This window comes from Delphinus delphis, chromosome 8, assembly GCF_949987515.2.
Source record: "Delphinus delphis chromosome 8, mDelDel1.2, whole genome shotgun sequence".
Classification (NCBI taxonomy): Eukaryota; Metazoa; Chordata; class Mammalia; order Artiodactyla; family Delphinidae; genus Delphinus; species Delphinus delphis.
This window is the reverse complement of record NC_082690.1, coordinates 57,157,427-57,179,578: the sequence shown is the minus strand read 5'-3', so window position 1 is coordinate 57,179,578 and position 22,152 is coordinate 57,157,427. Positions and strand designations below refer to the sequence as shown.

At 38.3% G+C, this 22,152-nt stretch overlaps 1 protein-coding gene across 1 annotated transcript in view; it reads left to right on the top strand.

The window, feature by feature from the left end:
• The window catches only part of UVRAG (UV radiation resistance associated), a 363,917-nt gene that overhangs the window by 109,233 nt on the left and 232,532 nt on the right, over positions 1-22,152 (top strand). The window contains 1 exon segment of the mRNA XM_060018254.1: positions 21,584-21,669. Coding sequence (XP_059874237.1) covers positions 21,584-21,669 — 86 coding nt within the window.

The following is a 22,152-nucleotide window of genomic DNA, read 5'->3' as shown; positions in this document are numbered from 1 at the left end:
TGTAAATAGAATCATGTTTTAAGTATCATTATAAGTTTGTTGTTTAGTGTGGCTTAGGGTGAATGCTTAAAGTGAAAACTCATTTTGTAACCACATCAACACATCTTTTCTAAATCCAGATTTTATTAATTTTCCTAAGAGAAAATCTTATGTAGCTGTTTTCTACATAATTCTTTAGAGGTTAAGGAAGAATAATGAATTTTAATTAAGTGTAATACAATTTTATTAACTGTTTCAGAAATCTTTTACAAGTTTGAATAAATTTAAGAAACCTGAGGCAAGTTATATTGTAGTCATTTATATTATAGTCTGTGCTGTCTCTGTATCTAAAGGTGATTAGAGAAAGGAGAGGTATTTACCAAGTACCTGCTATCTGTGGCACCATGCCAGGCGCTTCATGTTCTTTATCCTACTTAATACTAGCCACAAACCAATGAGGTGAATTTTCTACATTATTTCCTCTTAGTGATCATGTTGTTTTCTAACATGTTGTTTTCTTGGTTGTCTGAAATGCTATTGCTAGAATGCTTCATTCATTCAACAGCTATTTACTGAGCACCTGCTGTACCTCAGCTACTGTGCTCTAAGTGCTAAGGGTACAATGGTGAGCAAACAGATTTTTTTTCCCTGCTGTCATGGAGTGTATGAGGGAGACAAGCACTGATAAGGTAACCTGATAGATAACTATATAAACACAATGTTGGTGGGTGCTATAAAAGCATGTGATGAGGATCTTACCTACTCTAGTGGCTCAAGAGAGTTCTACGGGGACTTGACTTTTAAGGTTACAATCCAGAGGATGAATAGAAATGAACAATGTGGAGGGATGGAGGCTGAACAGAGAGAGCATTCCGGGTAGAGGAGGGTAACATGTTGGAAGGCTATGAAGTGCTAGGGGCAGTGGTGAGTTTTCGGGACTGAAGGAAAGTCTGGGTGATAAGGGAGAAGGATACCAGAGGAGGCTGGAGAGGTAGACAGGGACCACATAACACAGAACCTTTTGAAGGGTTTTATCCTAAGAGCAGTAGCGTGTGTTGAAGGATTTTTAGCGTGGCAGAGATATAATTAGATTTGTGTTTTAATAATTTCACTCTGGCTGCTTTAAGGACTGATTGTAGAAGAGGCAAGAATATATGTGGGAAGACAGTAAGAAGGATCTTACAGTACAGAGGGTAAGAGATTTGATACTTTGAAACAGGTTTATGGTAGAATAGCAGGTAGATTTAGGAAAGTTTTAGGAGGTAAAATCAGTAGGACTTGGTGATGGTTTGAATTTAGGGTGTAGGGAAAAAGGTGTTAAAGGATGACTTTCGGGTTTCTGGCTTAGATGAAGTAACCAGATGGATGAAGGTGCCAGGCACTGAGAGAACTAAGGACACTGGAGGAAGACAGCTTTGTTGGAGGCAGATCGTGAGTCAGTTGAGCTTTGATCACATGGGCTTTGAGATACCTTCAAGATATCCATGTGTAAAGTAGGCATTTGGATTAGATGAGTCTGGAGTTCAGAGGAGAGAAGTAGGTTAGAGATTTAAATATAGAGATATAATAATGGCAAATAGTTATTGAAATCCTGAGTTCAGATAAGATAGACCAGTGACAAGCTGTACAGTGAGAAAAAAGGGGCTTAATAGCAGGGGGCCTGTGATTGTCTCCAACTTTTAGAGGCCAAATATGGGAGGAGGCTTTGGAAAAGGTGGCTGAGAAGGAATGGTGAGAGATAGATGAGGAAAAGAGAGTGAAGTCTCTTGTGGAATCTCAGAGGCTAAAGAAAGAGAGGTTTTTGTTTTGGTTCGGCTTTTGGTTTTTAAGGAGAGGGTGGTCAAAAAAGATGAAGACTGAAAAAGGCCCATTCAGTTGGGCAAAATGCAAGCTATTCTAGGTGACTTCATCAAAACTCAGTTGAAGCTCTATTAAGCTTTTTTTCTTTATTTTAAAGCCCTCATCTTCTAAGTTCCTATAGTATATCAGCACCCTATGTACACCTTTGACATAGGTTTTACCACTTTATAGCTCTTTATTCCTTTCTAGTCTGTAAGCTTCTTAAGGACAGATTTCCATATGTAATTTTGAATTCCTAGTACCTATCATAGTCCTTGACATGGTATTTGCTTAGTAAAAATGTTTTCTTTAATGAGAGAATTGTGGGAACTGCCAGTGCTGTTGTTTGTAATGTCCCATTTATAGGGTTTAGCCATCCTGAGTCTGTTGAAGGATTAAGTTCCTCCTGTAACAGGTAACCAACTCACCATCTAGCACGATGTCTGGCATATAGTAATAATATTAATAGTTAACATCTGTTGAATGTATTATGTATCAAACAATGTTTTAAGAGCTTTATATCTCTTACTGTATGCAATCTCCCTAAGAATTTTGTAGCCAGAGGCTAATAGTAGTTGAGATTTCAGGTAGGTCAATAACTAATAACCCTTTCTTCTTCTCCTGAATTTGGAACAAGTTTAGAAATAAGACAGGTGATAAATGGAGATCAGAATGTTGGCGTTATTACTGATAAAACTAATTGGCAAATGTGGCTTAAATTGTGCAACTGAAAGAGCTTGTATATAGTACTTTCTCCCAAAATGAATCCCCATACCACCAAATAACACAACAAGCAAAACTGCGTTCTTCCCCTTACGGGGACAGATCCTGACCCTCCAAGACAAAAGCAGAATTTATGTGTACTTTATACACAGGCTGTTCCTGAATGGGGGGGAACCTGGAAAGAACTAAGGTCATGTTCAGTTTCGTCTCCCAAACTCAGCAGTCAAGCTCCTGCCTGTTCTGGGGAGGAGTGAGTGAAGGACACAGAAAAAGTAGACTTTTTTTTTTTTTTCTCTTTATATCCTTCTTTCCTGGGAAATGGAGTGGAAAGTTTTTCTCCTAATGTGGAAGCATGGGCATGCAGAGTAAGTGTTTCTCCCTAACAATAATAATAATGTCTAATGTTTAGTGAGCACTTATGTGCCAGGCACTATTCTAAGTGCTTTATATATTTTACCTCATTTAAACCCTACAATTGTCCTTTTATAGAAGAGGATGCTGGCACAGAGAACTTAAGTAACTTTCCCAAGATTACACAACTACTAAGTAGCAGAGCTGGGATTCAAGGCCAGATGATCAATAAATGTTCACTGAATAAATGTTTTGTAATAAGTGGTACATTTTATTCTATAGTCCTTCAGTTAATAAGTTTTGTAAATTTATAAGGCATGCTTATCTTGCCCTGTACTAGCTTTTTTAAAAAAATTAATTAATTTACTTTTGGCTGCATTGGGTTCTCATTGCTGCGCGCGGGCTTTCTCTGGTTGCGGTGAGTGGGTGCTACTCTTCGTTGTGGTGCACAGGCTTCTCATTGCAGTGTCTTCTCTTGTTGCAGAGCATGGGCTCTAGGAGCACAGGCTTAAGTAGATGTGGCACCTGGGCTCAGTAGTTGTGGCTTGTGAGCTCTAGAGCGCAGGCTCAGTAGTTGTGGCGCACGGGCTTAGTTCCTCCATGGCATGTGGAGTCTCTCCAGACCAGGGCTTGAACCCGTGTCCCCTGCATTGGCAGGTGGATTCTTAACCACTGCACCACCAAGGGAGTCCCCCTGTACCAGCTTTCAAATGAACACCTGACATATAAGTTGAATCTCCTTAAAAAGTTTTTTTTTCTTTCTTTCTTTTTCAAGAAAGCCATAAGCAGGGTTTCCAGTCAAGAAGGTATTATAAGTGCACACTGTGAGACCCTCTGCTGAACCAAACAAAAAATAGCAATTGATGAAATCAGAGAAGTTTAGAGGCATACCTTGCTAAAACAAGCAAAGAGCAAGATAATAAACGTCTCTGGAACAGAAATGGAATAGAAATGCAAAGACGTGGGCAGAAGCCTTGGGTGTTGGCTGAAAGATGTGCTCCTCTGGGCGAAATGAACACTAAATGAGCATAAAAGCTGAGTAGATGTGGCACCTGGGCTCAGGAGTTGTGGCTTGCGGGCTCTAGAATGCAGGCTCAGTAGTTGTGGCGCGCGGGCTTAGTTGCTCCGTGGCATGTGGGATCTTCCCAGACCAGGGCTCAAACCCGTGTCTCCTGCATTGGCAGGCGGATTCTTAACCACTGCACCACCAGGGAAGCCTTGACGTAAATGTTTTTAAACATTTATAGCAATTTGACATTATTGTGCCTTTTTTGTATTTTATAAAAGTATCAGCTCACAGTGGATTGAAGGAAAAGCAACCAACCCTTTCCCACAGAGAGTTTGAGGAGCACTGCTCTAGATAACAGTAATAAGGTGAGGGAGGCTGTTTTAAAGAGTAAGACTCATTGAGGTCGTTGAGTTGTTCGGGAGGAGGATAGAGACAGTAAACAAGTTTAGAATTTCTTAGAAAAACTTGTGGTCGAGTGTGCATGTTAAAAATGTAAAGATGGGCTTCCCTGGTGGCGCAGTGGTTGGGAGTCCGCCTGCCGATGCAGGGGACGTGGGTTCGTGACCCGGTCCGGGAAGATCCCACGTGCCGCGGAGCGGCTGGGCCCGTGAGCCATGGCCACTGAGCCTGCGCGTCCGGAGCCTGTGCTCTGCAATGGGAGAGACCACAAGTGAGAGGCCCGTGTACGGCAAAAAAAAAAAAAAAAAAAAAAAGTAAAGATACCTAAATGCTAGAAACAGAGTATAGATTTTTTTTGTGTTTTTTTTGCGGTACGCGGGCCTCTCACTGCTGCGGCCACTCCCGCTGCAGAGCACAGGCTCCGGACGCGCAGGCCCAGCGGCCATGGCTCACGGGCCCAGCCGCTCCGCGGCACGTGGGATCTTCCCGGACCAGGTCACGAACCCACGTCCCCTGCATCGGCAGGCGGACTCCCAACCACTGCGCCACCAGAGAAACCCCCAGACTATAGATTTTTAATTAGCAGAGGGAAAAAAGGGAATGTAAGGAGTAGAACACTTTGTCAACTTGATAGGAGTCAGAAAAGAAAAACAAAAAAGAAAGCAAGTGGTAAATAGAAACATGCAGTACAGTGATAAAAATAAGTCCAAATATACTTGTAATCACAGTCATTGAATATGGATAGCATATCTGTGGTTGAAATATTTCATAAAGGATTAAAAAATGCTAAATCAGCAAGGCTTTAAGAATGTATGTTCTGGGGACTTCCCTGGCGGTCCAGTGGTTAAGACTCCACACTTACAGTGCAGGGGTGTGGATTCGATCCCTGGTCGGGGAACTAAGATCCCACATGCTGCTTGGCACAGCCAAAAAAAAAAAAAAGTACTGTACAGAAGGGAAAGGTTATACTTGTGAAGCAATAGGAAGCATGTTTTAAAGCAACTTTTAAAATACTGACTGAAGTTTTTGTTGACCAGTTCTTCAGCATTCTTGTTTTGTTACATTAGCCATAACCAGAAACAGCTTGTTATTACTTCTGATGACTATGTTGCTGTTATTCCTTCCTGTGTCCACGTTAAAGTGTCTTCAGCCACTATGGGTCTAAAAGCTGAAACTTACTTTTATTTGCTCAAAACTTTTGCCTCTTTGTTTATCTGCTTCTCAAAAAGGCTTTACTCATTTCTGTTGAGTTTTTAGAAACCTAGTAAGTCTCTCAACTTTTTACTATATTGGATGAGTACTCAGTGTCACTCCCAGGGGTGTCTTTGGAAACTAATACACTTGGAAATCTTTGACTAAAATATATACTGTGGGTTTGAATCCTTCATTCAGTAACTTCTGCTGGCCTTATTAGGGAGTGATATCTTGTTAATTTTATGTAGTAAAATTTCATTTATTTGGCATACAAATGTGTACATATTTAACAGCAGTGCAGACAAATAAATAATGGAATAGGTGATAAAATCTATCTTTAGTTGTAAACGTGATTCATGTTTTTTTTCTATCAGTAAATATCAAGTACCCACTACGTGCCCATTATTAAACTAAGTACCGTGGGATACAAAAGTATTAGATGCAGAGTCACAAACCCTTATTCTTTTAGCAGAGATAAAACAGCATTTATTCCAGAAGAGCTCCAGTTTACAAATAGTTTAGTTTGAAAAATTATTTTTGATGTCAGTTGTTTGGGTCTTAACACAGGTGAATTACAGCAGAACATTAAGTAATTTGAAGAGAACCTTAGGAAGAGGTTGGTGAATAAGGCTAGGTGATCTGGAGAGATGTTTCCAGGTGGATTTTACTGCTAGGATGGCAGTTGGGCGAGCATGGGAAATGAGAGGCTGTTGGGCCAGCTCTTGATCCAATAAGCTGGAAACTTTTCAGATCCCTGTATAGGAGTTTTGCCTTTAATATAGACATGTAAGATTATCTTTGCCTGAATTTCCTTTCGGCAACTATTCTTCTTTTTGGAAGGATGCTGACAACTACCTGGGTGAATGGACACTCCTAGTGGTTAAGAATATGGGTTTTGGAGTCAGATTGATGTGAGTTTAATTCCAGGCACCACTGCTTACCTATGAAAGAGATTTTGGGCAAATTGAATCATCTCTGAGTTTGTTTTTTCATCTGTAAATGGAGATAACAATTTCTACCTCATCATAAATTGTTTTGAATATTAAAGGTGATATAATGTATATTACAAGGCTGGCACATGAGTAGAGTTCAATAATATATGGAAACTACTACTCACTAGACTCTAAACCCTATGATAAGAGGGATTACATCTCTAATGCTTACCACTGTCAGTAGTTGTGTCCCTTGAACCGTGCCTGGCATGTAGTAGGTGCTCATTTTATTAATGAATGCAGGTGAATGCCTGCTATATTTAGGACTATCATAGCAATAATTGAGATTCAGAATCTCGAGGGGATGGTATTTTTCTCTCCTACCCTACCTTATCCCTAGCCCCATCTTCTGGAGTTTTATGTAACTCATACTGTCATAACTCTATGGTGTTATTGATAAAGTACAAAGAGCTTTAGATTGTTAAGAATTCTTGTTCTCAGACTTAAAACTATAGCAGCAATGTCTTCAGAGTCCAGTAGATGGCAGTGCTTTCTCATTTTAATGGAAAAAAATTAGCAGGAGTAGAATCCAAAAAAAAAGGATCAAACCTTTTTGGAATAATGACACTCTCAGGAGATTAAAATAGCAATTTGGTGATTACTTTCACAAACGCACCCACATGATTTGACCATCTCAAGTACATAATCCAGCTGAGATTGAAGATTTAGGGACAACAGCAAGTTTCAGCGTCTGTTTTGAGAGCCTGTACAAATGAAAATTCCTTATATTTTTCAAGGCATGATACTTTTGAAAAGTAGAAAACCTGAGTTCTAATCCCAGTTTTGTTCTGGTACTGTGTTCCTTGAGCAAATCACTTAACCTCTGTTAGTTTTAGGTTCCTCATTTCAAAAGTAAGAAAATTCTTATCAGCTGATTAATGCTAGAGGGAATATTAGAGTTATCTAGCTCAACACCCTTATCTCAGGGATGAAGAAACCGAGGCTCAGGGAGCTTCATGACCTCTTGAACTTGGCATGGAAAGTTAGTTTCATGCTTTAAGTGGTAACTTAGACATAGCTATAATAACATCATATATATAATATAAAAAATCACTACATACTTTCATAGCTCTTTTGCCTTTAAGGATTTGCCTATAAATTATTTTACTCCATTCTTACAACAACCTGTGGGGAAGGCAGAGCAGCTATTATTAGAAGTTTTAGCAGTAGTAGTAGCAGCAGGCCTATAATGGCTAACAGTTAGTATTTGGGGAATAAATGAATGGCCAGCATATCAGGATGACTTGGTGGCAGAACCAGGACCAGAACACATATCTCTGTCTTTCCAGACATGCACTTTCTTCATTGCACCATGTCACCTGTGTAAAAGCGAGGAGTAGATGATTTTCATCATTAAATTCCGTTTTGAGGTTCCTTCCATCATTTTATTTGACTGTGATTGTGATTAAATGCTGTTAGAGGTATCTTCAACTTATAGCAACTCAGGTGGTCAGGTATTAGTATTTTTGTTTTCAGAATGAAGACGCTGAAACCTAGAAAAGTTGAGATTTTTGTTAACTTTGTAGAACTGAGAAATTAAAAAGATGGCTATTTTCCTCTTGCTGGTTAAATTCATGGATGCTAACTTATTTCCAAAGCACGTCCCACGGGGTGCTCAAGCAGAACATTTAGAAGTGGGGATTAAGTATGTCAAGCAGCCTATGTTTTAACAACAGAGAAAGGGATATGGTATAGCTTCTACCCAGGTCTCTCAGTACGTCATCAAGTAGAAGTTGGAAGATCACAAAAATAGCTCATTCTGTACATGCTCTACTCAGTTTTCCCCCCAGAGCTCTCCCCCCACCCTGCCCCAACCAGGTTACAAAATACAAGAAACAGACCAGACAGATCCTAAGGGGCTGTTTCTAGTAACTGCCTGCTTTGTTACAAAACATCTAGATATCTGAGCTTAGTTTAAATCCAGGGTGAAACTTTGTTTCTGAATTATTTGAGCTGGTGTGATATCCTAATAACAGTATTACTCCAGGTGAGTATGGAGCTTTTGAAAACTACCATTGCTAGTTTTCATTTACTGAGTACCTACTATATGTCAGACACTCTACTATCTACTTCACATGTTTTGTTTAATCTGTGTAACAACTCCATGAGGTAATTATTGTCATTTTATATGTACAGTATCCTAGAAGAAACGGTTCAAGTACTAATCCCAAGATTACTTAGTAAGTAGCAGAACCATGATTTGAAACCAGGTCTGATTTATTCAAAGGCTTTTTCTTTTAACAACTATGCTACGTGGTATCTCTACATTCTTTCGTACTTCACATAGCATGTCAAGGTACCACGTCACTATCTTTACATTTAACCAGAGATATCCACTATGTGCGTTGTGAGAATCAAATGAGAGAGTACATGGGAAAGTGCTTTGAATGGTATAAAGTGCATTATTGTACAGACTTTGGGTATTTATTATTGTAGAGTGGACATGCAATGCCCATGAGGCCATCAACCCACCAAAGTCCACAGAAGTTCCACATATTAGTCACTCTATTTGGCTTCCCTCTGAGTCTTCTTTTTTCCTTTTCTCTTGGATCAAATTAGCTTCTGACAGATGTTTGGAAAATCATCTCATCCTGTAATTCATATTTATAAATCCTGTGGTCCCCATTCTCTCTCTTCATTGAAGCCAGAGAATAATCTGGGAAAATGCCACATTTCCTGTTATGAATTTGGAGGATCTTGTCTCCTTAGCACAATTTTTGAGCTTTTCAGAATTTTAATACTGGAAAATTCAAAGCCAAGCATGGTTCTTCATGTAGATGTTTTAGATTCTTAGAAAGTAAACAGAAACAGAGCTCCATACTCATCCTCACTAGGGGATTCAGAGAGTTGGAAATTTTGTTTAAATTTTGAAAACTTGTCTTTACTACTCTTTCTTAGATTTGTAATTAGGGCATTCTTGACTTTTTTTCCTTTCCCCTCTGTGAGTCAGTTTTGGTTTAAATTGTTCCTCTAGAAAGCTGGGAATCTTTTCTTCTTTTCTTTTCTTTTTTTTTTAACCTAATTAACATGGTACCACTGTTGCCTTTTCTTCCTTCTCACTTCTCTTCTCTCACAGTTACAGTAACTGTGTATGCATCCTTCTTCCTGTTAGGGCATAAGCTCCTTTAGGGCTGAGGTTGTATCTTACTTTTTTGGTCCCAGGATTTAGTGTAGACTTTGCTTAGAAGATATTTTTTCGGAGTGAATGAATCCACTAAGATCACATGGTTCCTATCAGTATACTTTTCTCTGAAAGGATGACTACTTTAGCAGGGTCACTTTCAGTCCTCTTGTTACGGAGTTGCATTGATGACATTTAATGCACTTCATACTTGGAGTGTGTGACTATGATTGTGATTATTATTATTATTTTTTTGTAGTACACGGGCCTCTCACTGTTGTGGCCTCTCCCATTGCGGAGCACAGGCTCCGGACGCACAGGCTCAGCGGCCATGGCTCACGGGCCCAGCCGCTCTGCGGCATGTGGGATCTTCCCGGACCAGGGCACGAACCCGTGTCCCCTGCAGCGGCAGGCGGACTCTCAACCACTGCGCCACCAGGGAAGCCCGATTGTGATTATTTTTTGAGGATAGTTTAAAACACTGAAGTGTGAACAAGAACCTCTTCACCCCTGTTGACTTGAATTAAAAGAAAGAATTGATTTTAGTTTCAAGATCTGTATACCTTTGCTTAATAACACTGTTCTTATTTTCATTGCTTCTTACTGTTTTGAAGGAGAAGAAAACATCTGCTGTCTCAAATCTCAGACTAGATCTGGGGGAATGTACATATTCAGCTGAGGTAGAAGAGGTCTTGCTTTCCCTCCTTAACAGCTCAGCATCTGGGCTTTGTCAGAGCCCAGGGGCAGTGGGTGTCCGAGGCTCGAAGGTGCTTGACAGAGACATGTGCACATTTTTTCTTGGTTTAAACTTGCCTGACTCTTAAAAGTGTGTTAATGTCCAAATGAACATACACACATAGGAACACAGGCTGTCCTTTGATTCATCAGGTAGCCATTTTAGGAGGAGTTGTACAAATAAATACTATATTTTTAAAAAGTATACTCATTGCATCTGAAAAGGTGCTCAAGTTGTAGAATGAGCCATTGGTTTTTTTCCTTGTCCATTATGATTTCTTACTCTACCTAAATAAGTAGAAGAAGGACTATTTGCAGAGCTCACTTACGGTTTAAAGAGTAACATGTATAGTCCACTATCAGTCCCACTAGGGCAAGCTTTTTCTGGGGCCCTTAAGCTATTGTCCTCAGGCTTCCACTTGGGCCGTTTGTCTTCTCATTAACACATTATCTCTGGATCATTCAGATCTCTCCCAAGTCTACCTCGCCAGTCAGCGCTTCCATATGTCTAGACTTGAGTCAGATTGCTTGGATGTTTCAGAGAGACATACTCCACAATTGCCAAACTGAGCTCAGTTCCTTCCCCCTCTAAGAAAACCTCCTTGTTGTGTTCCTCAGTTCAGTGAATGGTACTGCTGTCCATCCACTTTCTCAAGTCAGAACAAGGAGCCATCCCGAACACCTCCCTCTTTTTTTGAGTCACTTTTTTGAATCACTACTTAAGGTGTCTGCTAAACATCTGCTTCTTTCCTGGTTCTTGCCATTCATTGTAGCAAGATTTATCTTCCTAAAATTCTCGTCATGTCTCTCCTTTATTCAAATCATTTCAGAGTAATTAATGACTTGTAAGGTCTTATTGTGATTTGATTCCTGATTTTGAAGCACCCAACCCATAACACTTTAAGCTAAAATTTATGCATCTCAGTTTTAGAGCTTAGATCTCCTTTCCATTGAACATTTTCTGTGACATACCCCCTAAATCCAGTTTGGATACCCCTCTATCTGTTCTCATAGCACCCTGCCTTTCATTTTTCTTGTCACTATCCTTAACCAGTTATATTCTGATTAGCCATTTGCTCATCTCTCTTTCTTACTAGACTGTACACTGTGTAAGGGCAGAGACAGTGTCTGTCTTTGCCACTGAATTATCTGTAATACTTAGCACTGTGCCTGGCATGTAGTAATAATTCAGTAGATATTTGTTGACTGAGTGAATGAATGTTGCTGTAGTAGATCATTTAAAATTCTGACATATACTACTTGTTTGTCATCAGTTGTATAGCTCTTTATTCAAAATTCTAGTTCATCTATGTTTAAATAGTTTCTGACCACTTCTGCATAGACATCTGCCATTTGCAAATTATTATACTTTTTAAAAAATAAATTTATTTATTTATTTTTGACTGCATTGGGTCTTCGTTACTGAGTGGGGCTACTCTTCGTTGCGGTGTGCGGGCTTCTCATTGCGGTGGCTTCTGTTGTTGTGGAGTACAGGCCCTAGGCACATGGGCTTCAGTATTTGTGGCTCGCGGGCTGTAGAGCACAGGCTCAGTAGTTGTGGTGCACGGGCTTAGTTGCTCCGCGGCATGTGGGATCTTCCCGGACCAGGGCTCGAACCTGTGTCCCATGCATTGGCAGGCGGATTCTTAACCACTGCACCAGCAGGGAAGCCCCCTGTTATACTTATATATATATGAATCTCTTCATTTTTCTCTCCAGGTTTGCTTTCCCTTCCAGTTTTTTACATTTTTATTAACTATTTTTCCATTTATCCAGGCCTCAAATTTTGCAGTTAGTTTTGATTGATTTCTTTTATCCACTCGATTCATTCAGCTACTAGACTCTTTTGCGTCCTTTGAAATCACTCATATATATGGCTACTTTTCCATATCCATTGCCTTGATCCAAGCTCAGCCTGGCACCCTGTAAGGCTGGATCACTGCAGTAGTTTTCTGGCAGGCCTGTGGCTCTGGTTTCTTTGTATCCACGTTGTCTTATTCACCACTGCCTGATTAATCTTCCTAAAGCATACTTTCATTTTTTTTATTCCTTTGCTTAAAGGTTGTATGGAATAACTTCTTGTCTGCTAGATGTGTCCAAATCTCTGATCTAATTTCCTTTTCTCCGTCAACCTAAATTCAGTCAGTGGTATAGTACTTTTGGTTATATCTCTGCTTTTATCTTTACTTCTTTTATCTATCTCTCTCTTTTTTTCTTCAGAGTTTGAGCTCTCATTACCTCTAGTATGTGTGGATTTTTAGAATAGCCTCCTAACGGTTGTCTGGACATTCTGCTTCCCCTAATTTGTCATATTTGTCATTACCAAAGTAACCTCCATTAAATGCAGCTCTGATCATTGTCCTACACTGTTAGAAACCTTTCATGAGTCCAATAAGCATGTAGGTTGTCTCCCTTTTTAGTATGACATTTGAGGCTTTCTGTGCTCTGGCCCTCTCAACTTAGTTATATAACTATATCTCCCACTATTTCCCCCTCCAGGGTTCCAAGTAATTTTGACATCATTGGAGCTGAACAAATTGGACCACTATTTAATCTTCTCTGGATACAGCTTATGTTTTCCTACTGTCATGCTTTGGCTAAAGGTGTTCAGTCTGTGTGGGACTTTCCTTCACTGCCATTCAGCCTTCTATGCTTCTTAATCTGTCCCAAATATTGCTACCCCTGCTGCAGCCTTTGATGTTCCTGCTTCTACTAGATGGAATCTTTACCATATTGGAACTCCTGTAGCTTTTCTTTTTAACCTTTCTTATGGCACCTTTGCAGTTTTTACTTCACTTGGAACCTTAACTGGGTTATACACTTTATAGTATATTGGGTTGTATACCTTTATAACGATGATAGCAATTGCCTGACACCCTGTATGTATAAGATGTTCAGTAAACACTGAAATGAATAAGTATATATGTATAATGTTGTTCGCTTCATTAACAGTTATCCTGTCAAGTGGATTATTTTAGTAGAACTTTTATAGTTTTAATAAAGGATAGTCTTATGATTGTTGTAGCAGCTGAAAACTCTCAAAATGTACAGTAACATGTTTTAAAAGGAGACTCATTCAGCGATCTAGTACAGGGATAATCAAATTGCAGTCCCCACATGTTTTTATATGGCCTGGGAGCTAAGAACGATTTTTACATTTGTAAACAATTTGAAGGTGAAAACAAAGAAGAATGTGCGATGGAGATGATGTGGCTTGCAAAGCCTAAAATATTTACAGTCTGGCCGTTGACTGATCTAGAAACACACCTGATCATCTGCCTGGAATTACTCCTGCTCATTGGAATATGTGAAATTATCTGTTTCCTTGAATGGTTTAATAGGCACTCACCCAGACTAGTGCCTATTCTGTTCCCTTCCTTGAAAAAGAATGGTTAGGCCTGGCTTCAGAAGAATTTTGAGTGACATGTAAATCTCCTCTGGGCTCTTTGGCACTTGGCAGTATCTCACACAGATAACCAGATACAAATGAGCCATTTCTTTCCATTATGATCCTTCATCAGAGGTCTGCCGGGATCGCACATCTGGTGAAGTTAGATGTCATTCAGAGCAAAGCTCTTAGCATATTTCAAGAATGTTAATTGCTAAGTGGTGGCTGAAGCAGAAGGGTTTAATAATGTCCTTGAGTTGCCTTAAATGTACATGGACCCAGAATTTTAGACCTGAAAAAGGTCTTAGAGATCAAGTGTAGCATGGTCATTAAGAACATGAGCTGTGGAGCCAGACTGCATGGCTCTTCTACTTAATCCTCTCCGTGTCTCAGTTTCCTTACCTTTAAAGTGGGGATAATAATAGTACCTGTTTCACAGGGTTGTGTGAGTAGTAAACATGTTAACCCTTAACATTAACACTGAAACGTTAATTTAACATGGAAAACGACACTGCCTGGCATACTGGGAATGCTCATACATGTTACTTTTGTGTTTGGCTATTATTGTTTACTATTGTTTACATTAGTAGTAGTCTCATCTCATTTTTTTTTTTTTTGCGGTACGCGGGCCTCTCATTGTTGCGGCCTCTCCCGTTGTGGAGCATAGGCTCCAGACGCGCAGGCTCAGCAGCCATGGCTCACGGGCCTAGCCGCTCCGCGGCATGTGGGGTCTTCCTGGACCAGGGCACGAACCCGTGTCCCCTGCATTGGCAGGCAGACTCTCAACCACTGCGGCACCAGGGAAGCCCTCATCTCATTTTATAATTAAAGAAACTGAGGCTTAGAGGGGTTAAATGATTTTCTTCACTTCCATGACAGGCAGAGTGGGTTAAGACCCAGAATCGTCTCTGTAATGTGTTGCTTTTAGTTATACGTTAGTTGTATGTTAGTGAGTGTGGATAAGTTTTTAATAGAAGAAATGTTTGGCAGATTTTTGCATAAAATAAGTATAACTAAGTGGAATGTCATTAAATCATTTCTCCTGAGAATCTTAAATTTACTTCTAGTGTCTTTTTGGGTTTTGTAGCTCATTTACAGGATTATCTCCTCTGTCCTTTCTTTTCAGCTGTTCTCATGATATGTAGATTATTTCATAGCCAGCTCACTCTTTTTTTTTTAATTGAGATGAAATCCACATAACATAAAATTAAGCTTTTTTTGTTTGTTTTGTTTTGGTTTTTTTTGGCTGTGCTGCACGGTTTGCGGGATCTTAGTTCCCCGACCAGGGATCGAACCCGGGCCCCAGCAGTGAAAGCGCTGAGTCCTAACCACTGGACCACCAGGGAATTCCCTAAGCATTTGAAAGTGTGCAGTTCAGTGGCACTGGGTATGTTCACAAGTGCTGTGCGAACACTACCTCCATTAAGGTGCATGACATTTTCATCACCCCAAAAGAAAATGCCCATTAAGCATTCACTCTTCATTTTGCGCTCCCCAACCCCCAGCAAACACCAGCCTGCTTTTCTCTCTATGGATTTGCCTATTCTGAGTATTTTACGTAAATGGAATCATACAGTATGTAATCTTTTATGTCTGGCTGCTTTCACTTAGCTTGAGTTTCTGAGGTGCATCCGTATGTAGCATGTATCAATACTTCCTTCCTTTTTATGGCTGAATGATATCGCTTTGTATGAATACTCTGTACCACATTTTGTTTATCCATTCATCCACTGATTGATGTTTGAATTGTTTCTACCTTTTGGCTATTGTGAATAGTGCTGCTATGAACATTTATGTACAAGTATTTGTTTTCAGTTCTTTTGGTTATATACCTTGGAGTGGAATTGCTAGATGATGTAGTAATTCTATGTTTAACTTTTTGAGGAATTGCCAGACTTCTTCCCACAGCTGCTGACCACTTTATGTTCCTGACAGCAATATACTAGGGTTCTTAATTTCTCCACATCCTTAACCAACAATTATGTGCTGTTTTTTGTTTTGCTTTCTTTTAATTTTGTTTCTTTATTTTTTTACTTTTCCTAGTGGGTATGAAGTGGTATCTCATTGTGATTTTGATTTGCATTTCCCTAATGACTAATGATGTTGAGCATCTTTTCATGTGCTTATTGGCTATTTGTATATCTTTTTTGGAGAAGTGTCTCTTTAAATCCTCTGCCCATTTTTTAATTAGGTTGTTTGTCTTGTTGTTGGGTTGTCAGAGTTCTTTATATATTCTGAATATTAGACCTTTATCAGATACATGATTTGCATATATTTTCTCCCATTTTGTGGGTTGTTTTTTCACTTTCTTTATAGTGTCCTTTGATACACAAAAGTTTAATTTTGATGAAGTCCAGTTTATGTTATTTCTTTTGTTGCTCATACTTGTGGCATCATATCTAAGAACCATTGGCAAATTGAAGGTTATACAGATGTACCCTTGTGCTTTCTTCTAATGGTTTTAGCTCTCACAATTAGGTCTTTGATCCTAATTGTAATTTTTGTATATGGTGTTAAGGATGGGTCCAACTTTATTCTTTGCATGTGGCCATCCAGTTGTTTCAGCATCGTTTGTTGAAAAGACTATTCTTTCTCAGTCCTGGCACCTTTGTCTAAAATCAGTTGACCATAGACATATGAGTTTATTTAGTATTCTCGGTTCTATTCCATTGATCTATATGTCTGTACTTATGCCAATACCACACTCTTTTGATTACTGCTGCTTTGTGGTAAGTATTGAATTGGGAAATATGAGTCCTCCAACTTGGTATGTTGTGTGGATTTTCATTTATCAAACCACCCTCACGTACCTTGGGTAAATCCCACTTGTTCCTGGTGTATAAAGCTTTTCTAAAAAATTATTTTTAATTGTGGTAAGATATACATAATATAAAATTCACCATCTTAACCATTTTAAGTGTACAGTGTGGTGGCATTAAGGACATGCACCTTGTTGTGCAACTGTCATCACTATCCATCTCCAGAGCTCTTTTCATCTTATAAAACCGAAACTCTCTACCTATTAAGCAGTAACTCCCCATCTTCTCCTTTCCCAAGCCCCTGGCACTCACCCTTTTACTTTCTGTTTCTATGAATTTGATTACTCTTGGTACCTTATGTAAGTGGAATTTTACAATATTTGTCCTTTTGTCACTGGCTTATTTTACTTGACATAATGTCCTCAAGGGTCATGCATGTTATAGCAGAATTCTTTCCTTTTTAAGGCTAACTATATTCCATTGTATGAAAATACAACATTTTGTTTTTCTGTTCAGCTGTTGATGAATACTCAGGTTGCTTCTAGCCCTCAACTACTGTGAATAATGCTGCTATGAATGTGGATGTACAAATATCTCTCTGAGTCTTTGATTTCAGTTCTTTTGGGTATATAGCCAGAAGTAGAATTGCTGGACCAGATTGTATAAGCCTTTTAGTATGCTGCTGGATTAGCTTTGCTAGTACAGTTGACCTTTGAAGAACATGTGTTTGAACTGGGCAGGTCTACTTATATGTGGATTTTTTTTTCAATAAATACAAACTACAGCACTGTACAATCCACAGTTGGTTGAATTCATGGACGCAGAATCATGCATACCAGAACCATGGATACAGAGAACTGACTGTAAAGTTATATATGGGGAGCTCAAGGCCAAGTGCAGACAGAGAGATGCAGGACCTGGGACACATGTCTTTATTTAGAGTCTGTGGGTAGAGTGCTTTGGGGTTCCTGGGCTAGGGCTGGATTGGTCAGTTCAAGCCAAAGGAGCAGGGTTTTGGTAAGTTCCATGGAGATTTTTATCTATGGGGTGTGTAAAGTATACAGGTGCTGGGAAGCAGGGGAGACTTTGATCGTAAGTCATTGCAGAAGCTACATTTGCTTGTGACTCTGCATCCTGCTATCTAGGGCATGCACTTCCCTGAAAGGGGGTCTAGTGTTAGTTTAAGGTCCCTGCAGGCTGCTTGGCCAAACAAAATGGAGGCCAGGGCAGCAGTACCATGGAGTAGCTTAGCTAAACTCTTTTACAACTTGTAGATCTGTTCAGACTTTCTGTTTCTTCTTGAGTCATTTTTTGGAGTTTCTGCGTTCCTAGGAATTTCCACTTTATCAAGGTTATCTGATTTGTTTGCATACAATTGTTCATAGTATTCTTCTATAATACTTCTTATTTCTATAAGATTGGTGATAATGTTCTCACTTTCCTTCCTGATTTTAGTGATTTGAGTATTCTCTTTTTTTGTCTTTTTCACTCTAGCTTAATATTTTTCAATTTTATTGCTCTTTTCAAAGGACTAACTTGTTTTTTTTGATTTTTCTGTATTGTTCTATATTCTCTATTTCATGGATCTCTGCCCTAATCTTTATTATTTACTTCCTTTTTGCTTTGGGTTTAGTTCTTCATCTTCTATTTCCTTAAGGTGGAAGATTAGATTAATTGATTTGAACTCTTTCTTTTTTTAAATGTAAATGTTTACAGCTGTACTTTTCCCTCTGAGCACTTTTTCACTGTATCCCATATGTTTTGATATGTTGTATTTTCATTTTTATTCTACTCAGAGTATTTAATAATTTACCTTATGATTTGTTCTTTGACCCACTGGTTGTTTAAGAGTATGTTATTTACTTTGTAGTTTGTGAATTTTCCAAGTTTCCTTCTGTTATTGATTTTTAGTTTCATTCCATTGTGATCAGAAAAGATACTTTGTATGATTTCATTTTTTAGAAATGTATTGAGATTTGTTTTGTGGCTGAACATATGGTCTATCCTGGAGAATGTTCCATGTGCACTTGAGAAGAATATGTATATGGTTGTTATTGGGTGGAGCATTCTGTATACATCTGTTAGGTCTAGTTGATTTATAGTACTTTTCATGTCTTCTGTTTCATTGTTTATCTTTCTTATGGTTGTGCTACACATTGTTAAAAGTGGGATGTTGACTTCAGCTATTTCCCATTTTAGTTTTTGCAGTTTTGGCTTCATATGTTTTGTTATATGTTGCTAGGTACATATATGTTTATAATCATTTATATCTTCTTGACCTTTTAAATATTATATAATATCCCTTTTTGTCTCGTCTAACAATTTTTTTTTGTCTTAACGTCTATTTGTCTGATATTAGTATACCCATTCCAGCTTTCTTTTGGTTACTGCTTACATGGAATATCATTCTGTCCTTCCATTTTCAACCTATTTGTGTTTTTTTTGTCTTAATGTCTATTTGTCTGATATTAGTATACCCATTCCAGCTTTCTTTTGGTTACTGCTTACATGGAATATCTTTCCGTCCTTCCATTTTCAACCTGTTGTGTTTCAACCTATTGTGTTTCAACCTATTTGTGTTTCTGTCCTTCCATTTTCAACCTATTTGTCTCTTGTAGACAGTGTATAGTGGGTCATTAAAAAGAAAATCTATTCTTCCAATCTCTGCCTTTTAATTGTAGTGTTTAATTCATTTACACTTAATGTAATTACAGATGGAAGGACTTCTGCCACTTTTCGATTTGTTTTCTTACATCTTTTTTGTTCCTCAGTTCCTCTGTTACTACCTTCTTTTGTGTTAGTTATTTCTCACATTTTGATTCCTTTCTCATTTCTTTTACTATATATCTTTTAGTTATTTTCTTAGTGGTTGCCCCAAGAATTACAATTAACATCTTAATTTATAACAGTCTAGTTCAAATTAATACCAACTTAGTTTTAATATTATACAAAACTTTTCTTCCGTTTAGCTCTGTTCCCCCATTTTTATGTTGTTGTCATCACAAGTTACATCTTTATAATTGTGTGCCCATCAAGATAGGCTTATAATGATTGCTTCATTTATTTGCTAATTGGTTGATATTAAATGCTAAACCCACCTTACATTCTTAGAATAAATTCAGTCAATAACGATGCATTACTATTTTGTCCTTATAACGTATTGCTGGTCCTACTTGCTAATATTTTCCTAAGGATTTTTGTGTCTATATTCGTGAGGGATATTGGTCTATAATTGTGTTTGTGTGTGTGTGTGTGTGTGTGTGTGTGTGTGTGTGTGAGATAAGTTTTGGTATCAGTATTGCTGGTCTTACGAATTGGAAATTGTTCCCTTACCCTCTGTTTTATGAAGGAGTTTGTGTTAAATTGATGATATTTCTTAAATGTTTGATATAATTCAGTGAACCCATCTGGACCTAGACTTTTTTGTGGAAAGATTTTCAATTACTTATTCACTTAAAAAATAGAGTTATTCAGATATTGTTGTGGTTTTTTTTTTTTTACATCTTTATTGGAGTATAATTGCTTTACAATGGTGTGTTAGTTTCTGCTTTATAACAAAGTGAATCAGTTATACATATACATATGTTCCCATATCTCTTCCCTCTTGCATCTCCCTCCCTCCTACCCTTCCTATCCCACCCCTCTAGGTGGTCACAAAGCACAGAGCTGATCTCCCTGTGCTATGCAGCTGCTTCCCACTAGCTATCTATTTTACGTTTGGTAGTGTATATATGTCCATGCCACTCTCTCACTTTGTCACAGCTTACCCTTCCCATCCCCATATCCTCAAGCCCATTCTCTAGTAGGTCTGTGTCTTTATTCCTGTCTTGCCCCTAGGTTCTTCATGACATTTTTTTTTCTTAGATTCCATATATATGTGTTAGCATACGGTATTTGTCTTTCTCTTTCTGACTTACTTCACTCTGTATGACAGACTCTAGGTCCATCCACCTCACTACAAATAACTCAATTTCGTTTTTTTTATGGCTGAGTAATATTCCATTGTATATATGTGCCACATCTTCTTTATCCATTCATCCGATGATGGACACTTAGGTTGTTTCCATCTCCTGGCTATTGAAAATAGAGCTGCAATGAACATTTTGGTACATGACTCTTTTTGAACTATGGTTTTCTCAGGGTATAGGCCCAGTAGTGGGATTGCTGGGTCATAGATATTGTTGTTTTATTGTTAATCAGTTTTGTCATGTTGTATTTTTTCAAAGATTCATCTAAGTTGTTAAATTTGTTGGCACAAAGTTGTTTATACTATTCTCCAAATAACCTTTTAATGTGTGCAGCAATGTAACTTTTAGAAAATGCTTATACTAGCATTATAGCAAACATTTATACAGTGCTTATCACATACCTTTGACTTTACAAATATCAGCTCTTTTAATTCCCACAACAATTCGTGAGGTAGATAATATTACCATCTCCATGTTATAGATGAAGAAACCAAAGTTAAACTAAAAGAAGTTAGGTGCCTTGTTCTAGATTACAGAGCTGATGTATTAAGGGCTTAAGCTGTAATCCAGGTGGTCTGGGTCCAGAGTCCTTTTTTCTTAACTACTATTTACTTTGCCTTTCTGAAATGCCAGATAGCTGTTCTGCTCTTCCTATGGAATTGTGCTGTGTTCTCTCTAGAAACCATCCTTGCTGCCACCACCTTTACACCACTGAGTGGAAATACTTGTTTCTGGTATTCCTAATTAAAACTTGGAATGCCTTTTCCTCCATAAAAACATTACATATGATGGCTAGGCATACTTGAAATATTATTGTTAATACTCTTCTTCAGCCACATAATATGTTAAAAAGACTTCTGGGGTTTCACTGGGAAGTTCACCAAAAGTTATAATGTGAAACATTGTTTCTGTGGGAAAATGTTAGAAGAAATTTATTTTAAATTCACTTGCCTATAAGGTTAAACTTCAATTATATGAAAGTGTTTCTTAACTTTTTTCTAATTTCTTAATGATTTGAATTTACTGAGTTGTTATTGAATCATAATTTTAAAAATACAAACATCACGATTAATTTGGACACATATTTTGTTTTACTTTGATTAATTTGTTAATTAATGTCTTTTAGGGTTATTCAGATGCTCAGAAGAGTATTCTTCTTCAGGTGGATCAGAACTGTGTTCGCAATTCTTATGATGTCTTCTCTTTGCTGCGGTAAGAAACTTCTTAGAGTCCTCTTGCATTTTGTCAAGAATCTTCCTCATTCTGAGTTTGTGACATTTCGATGTGAGGAAATGTATGGAATCTTTAGAAGCTGTTACTCAGACTTAGCATTTTTTAGTGAGAGCTTCATAAATTTTGTAGCTACAGTGATTTATCTCTTTTACAAAGCCTTTGGAAAGCCATTTTTTTCCTCTGGACAGTGGGAGAGAGTGATTGGAAGCCAGTGATCTTAAAACAGGGACATGAGCTGTTTCCGGTCTTCTGCACAATAAAGAGCAGCAACCAGAGGTACAAAATTTAGACTTACCAAAACTTTAACAACTGTGGCATTACTAGAAAACCCCTTCAGTAGCCCCAGACATAGCTTAGAGTTTTGATCTGCTGTTCATCCTAAAAGAATCATATTTGGCAAGGCAAAGGAGCTCTGCGTGAATCTCATGTGCTTAGAGGTTTAACTGCCTCAGCTCTATATTT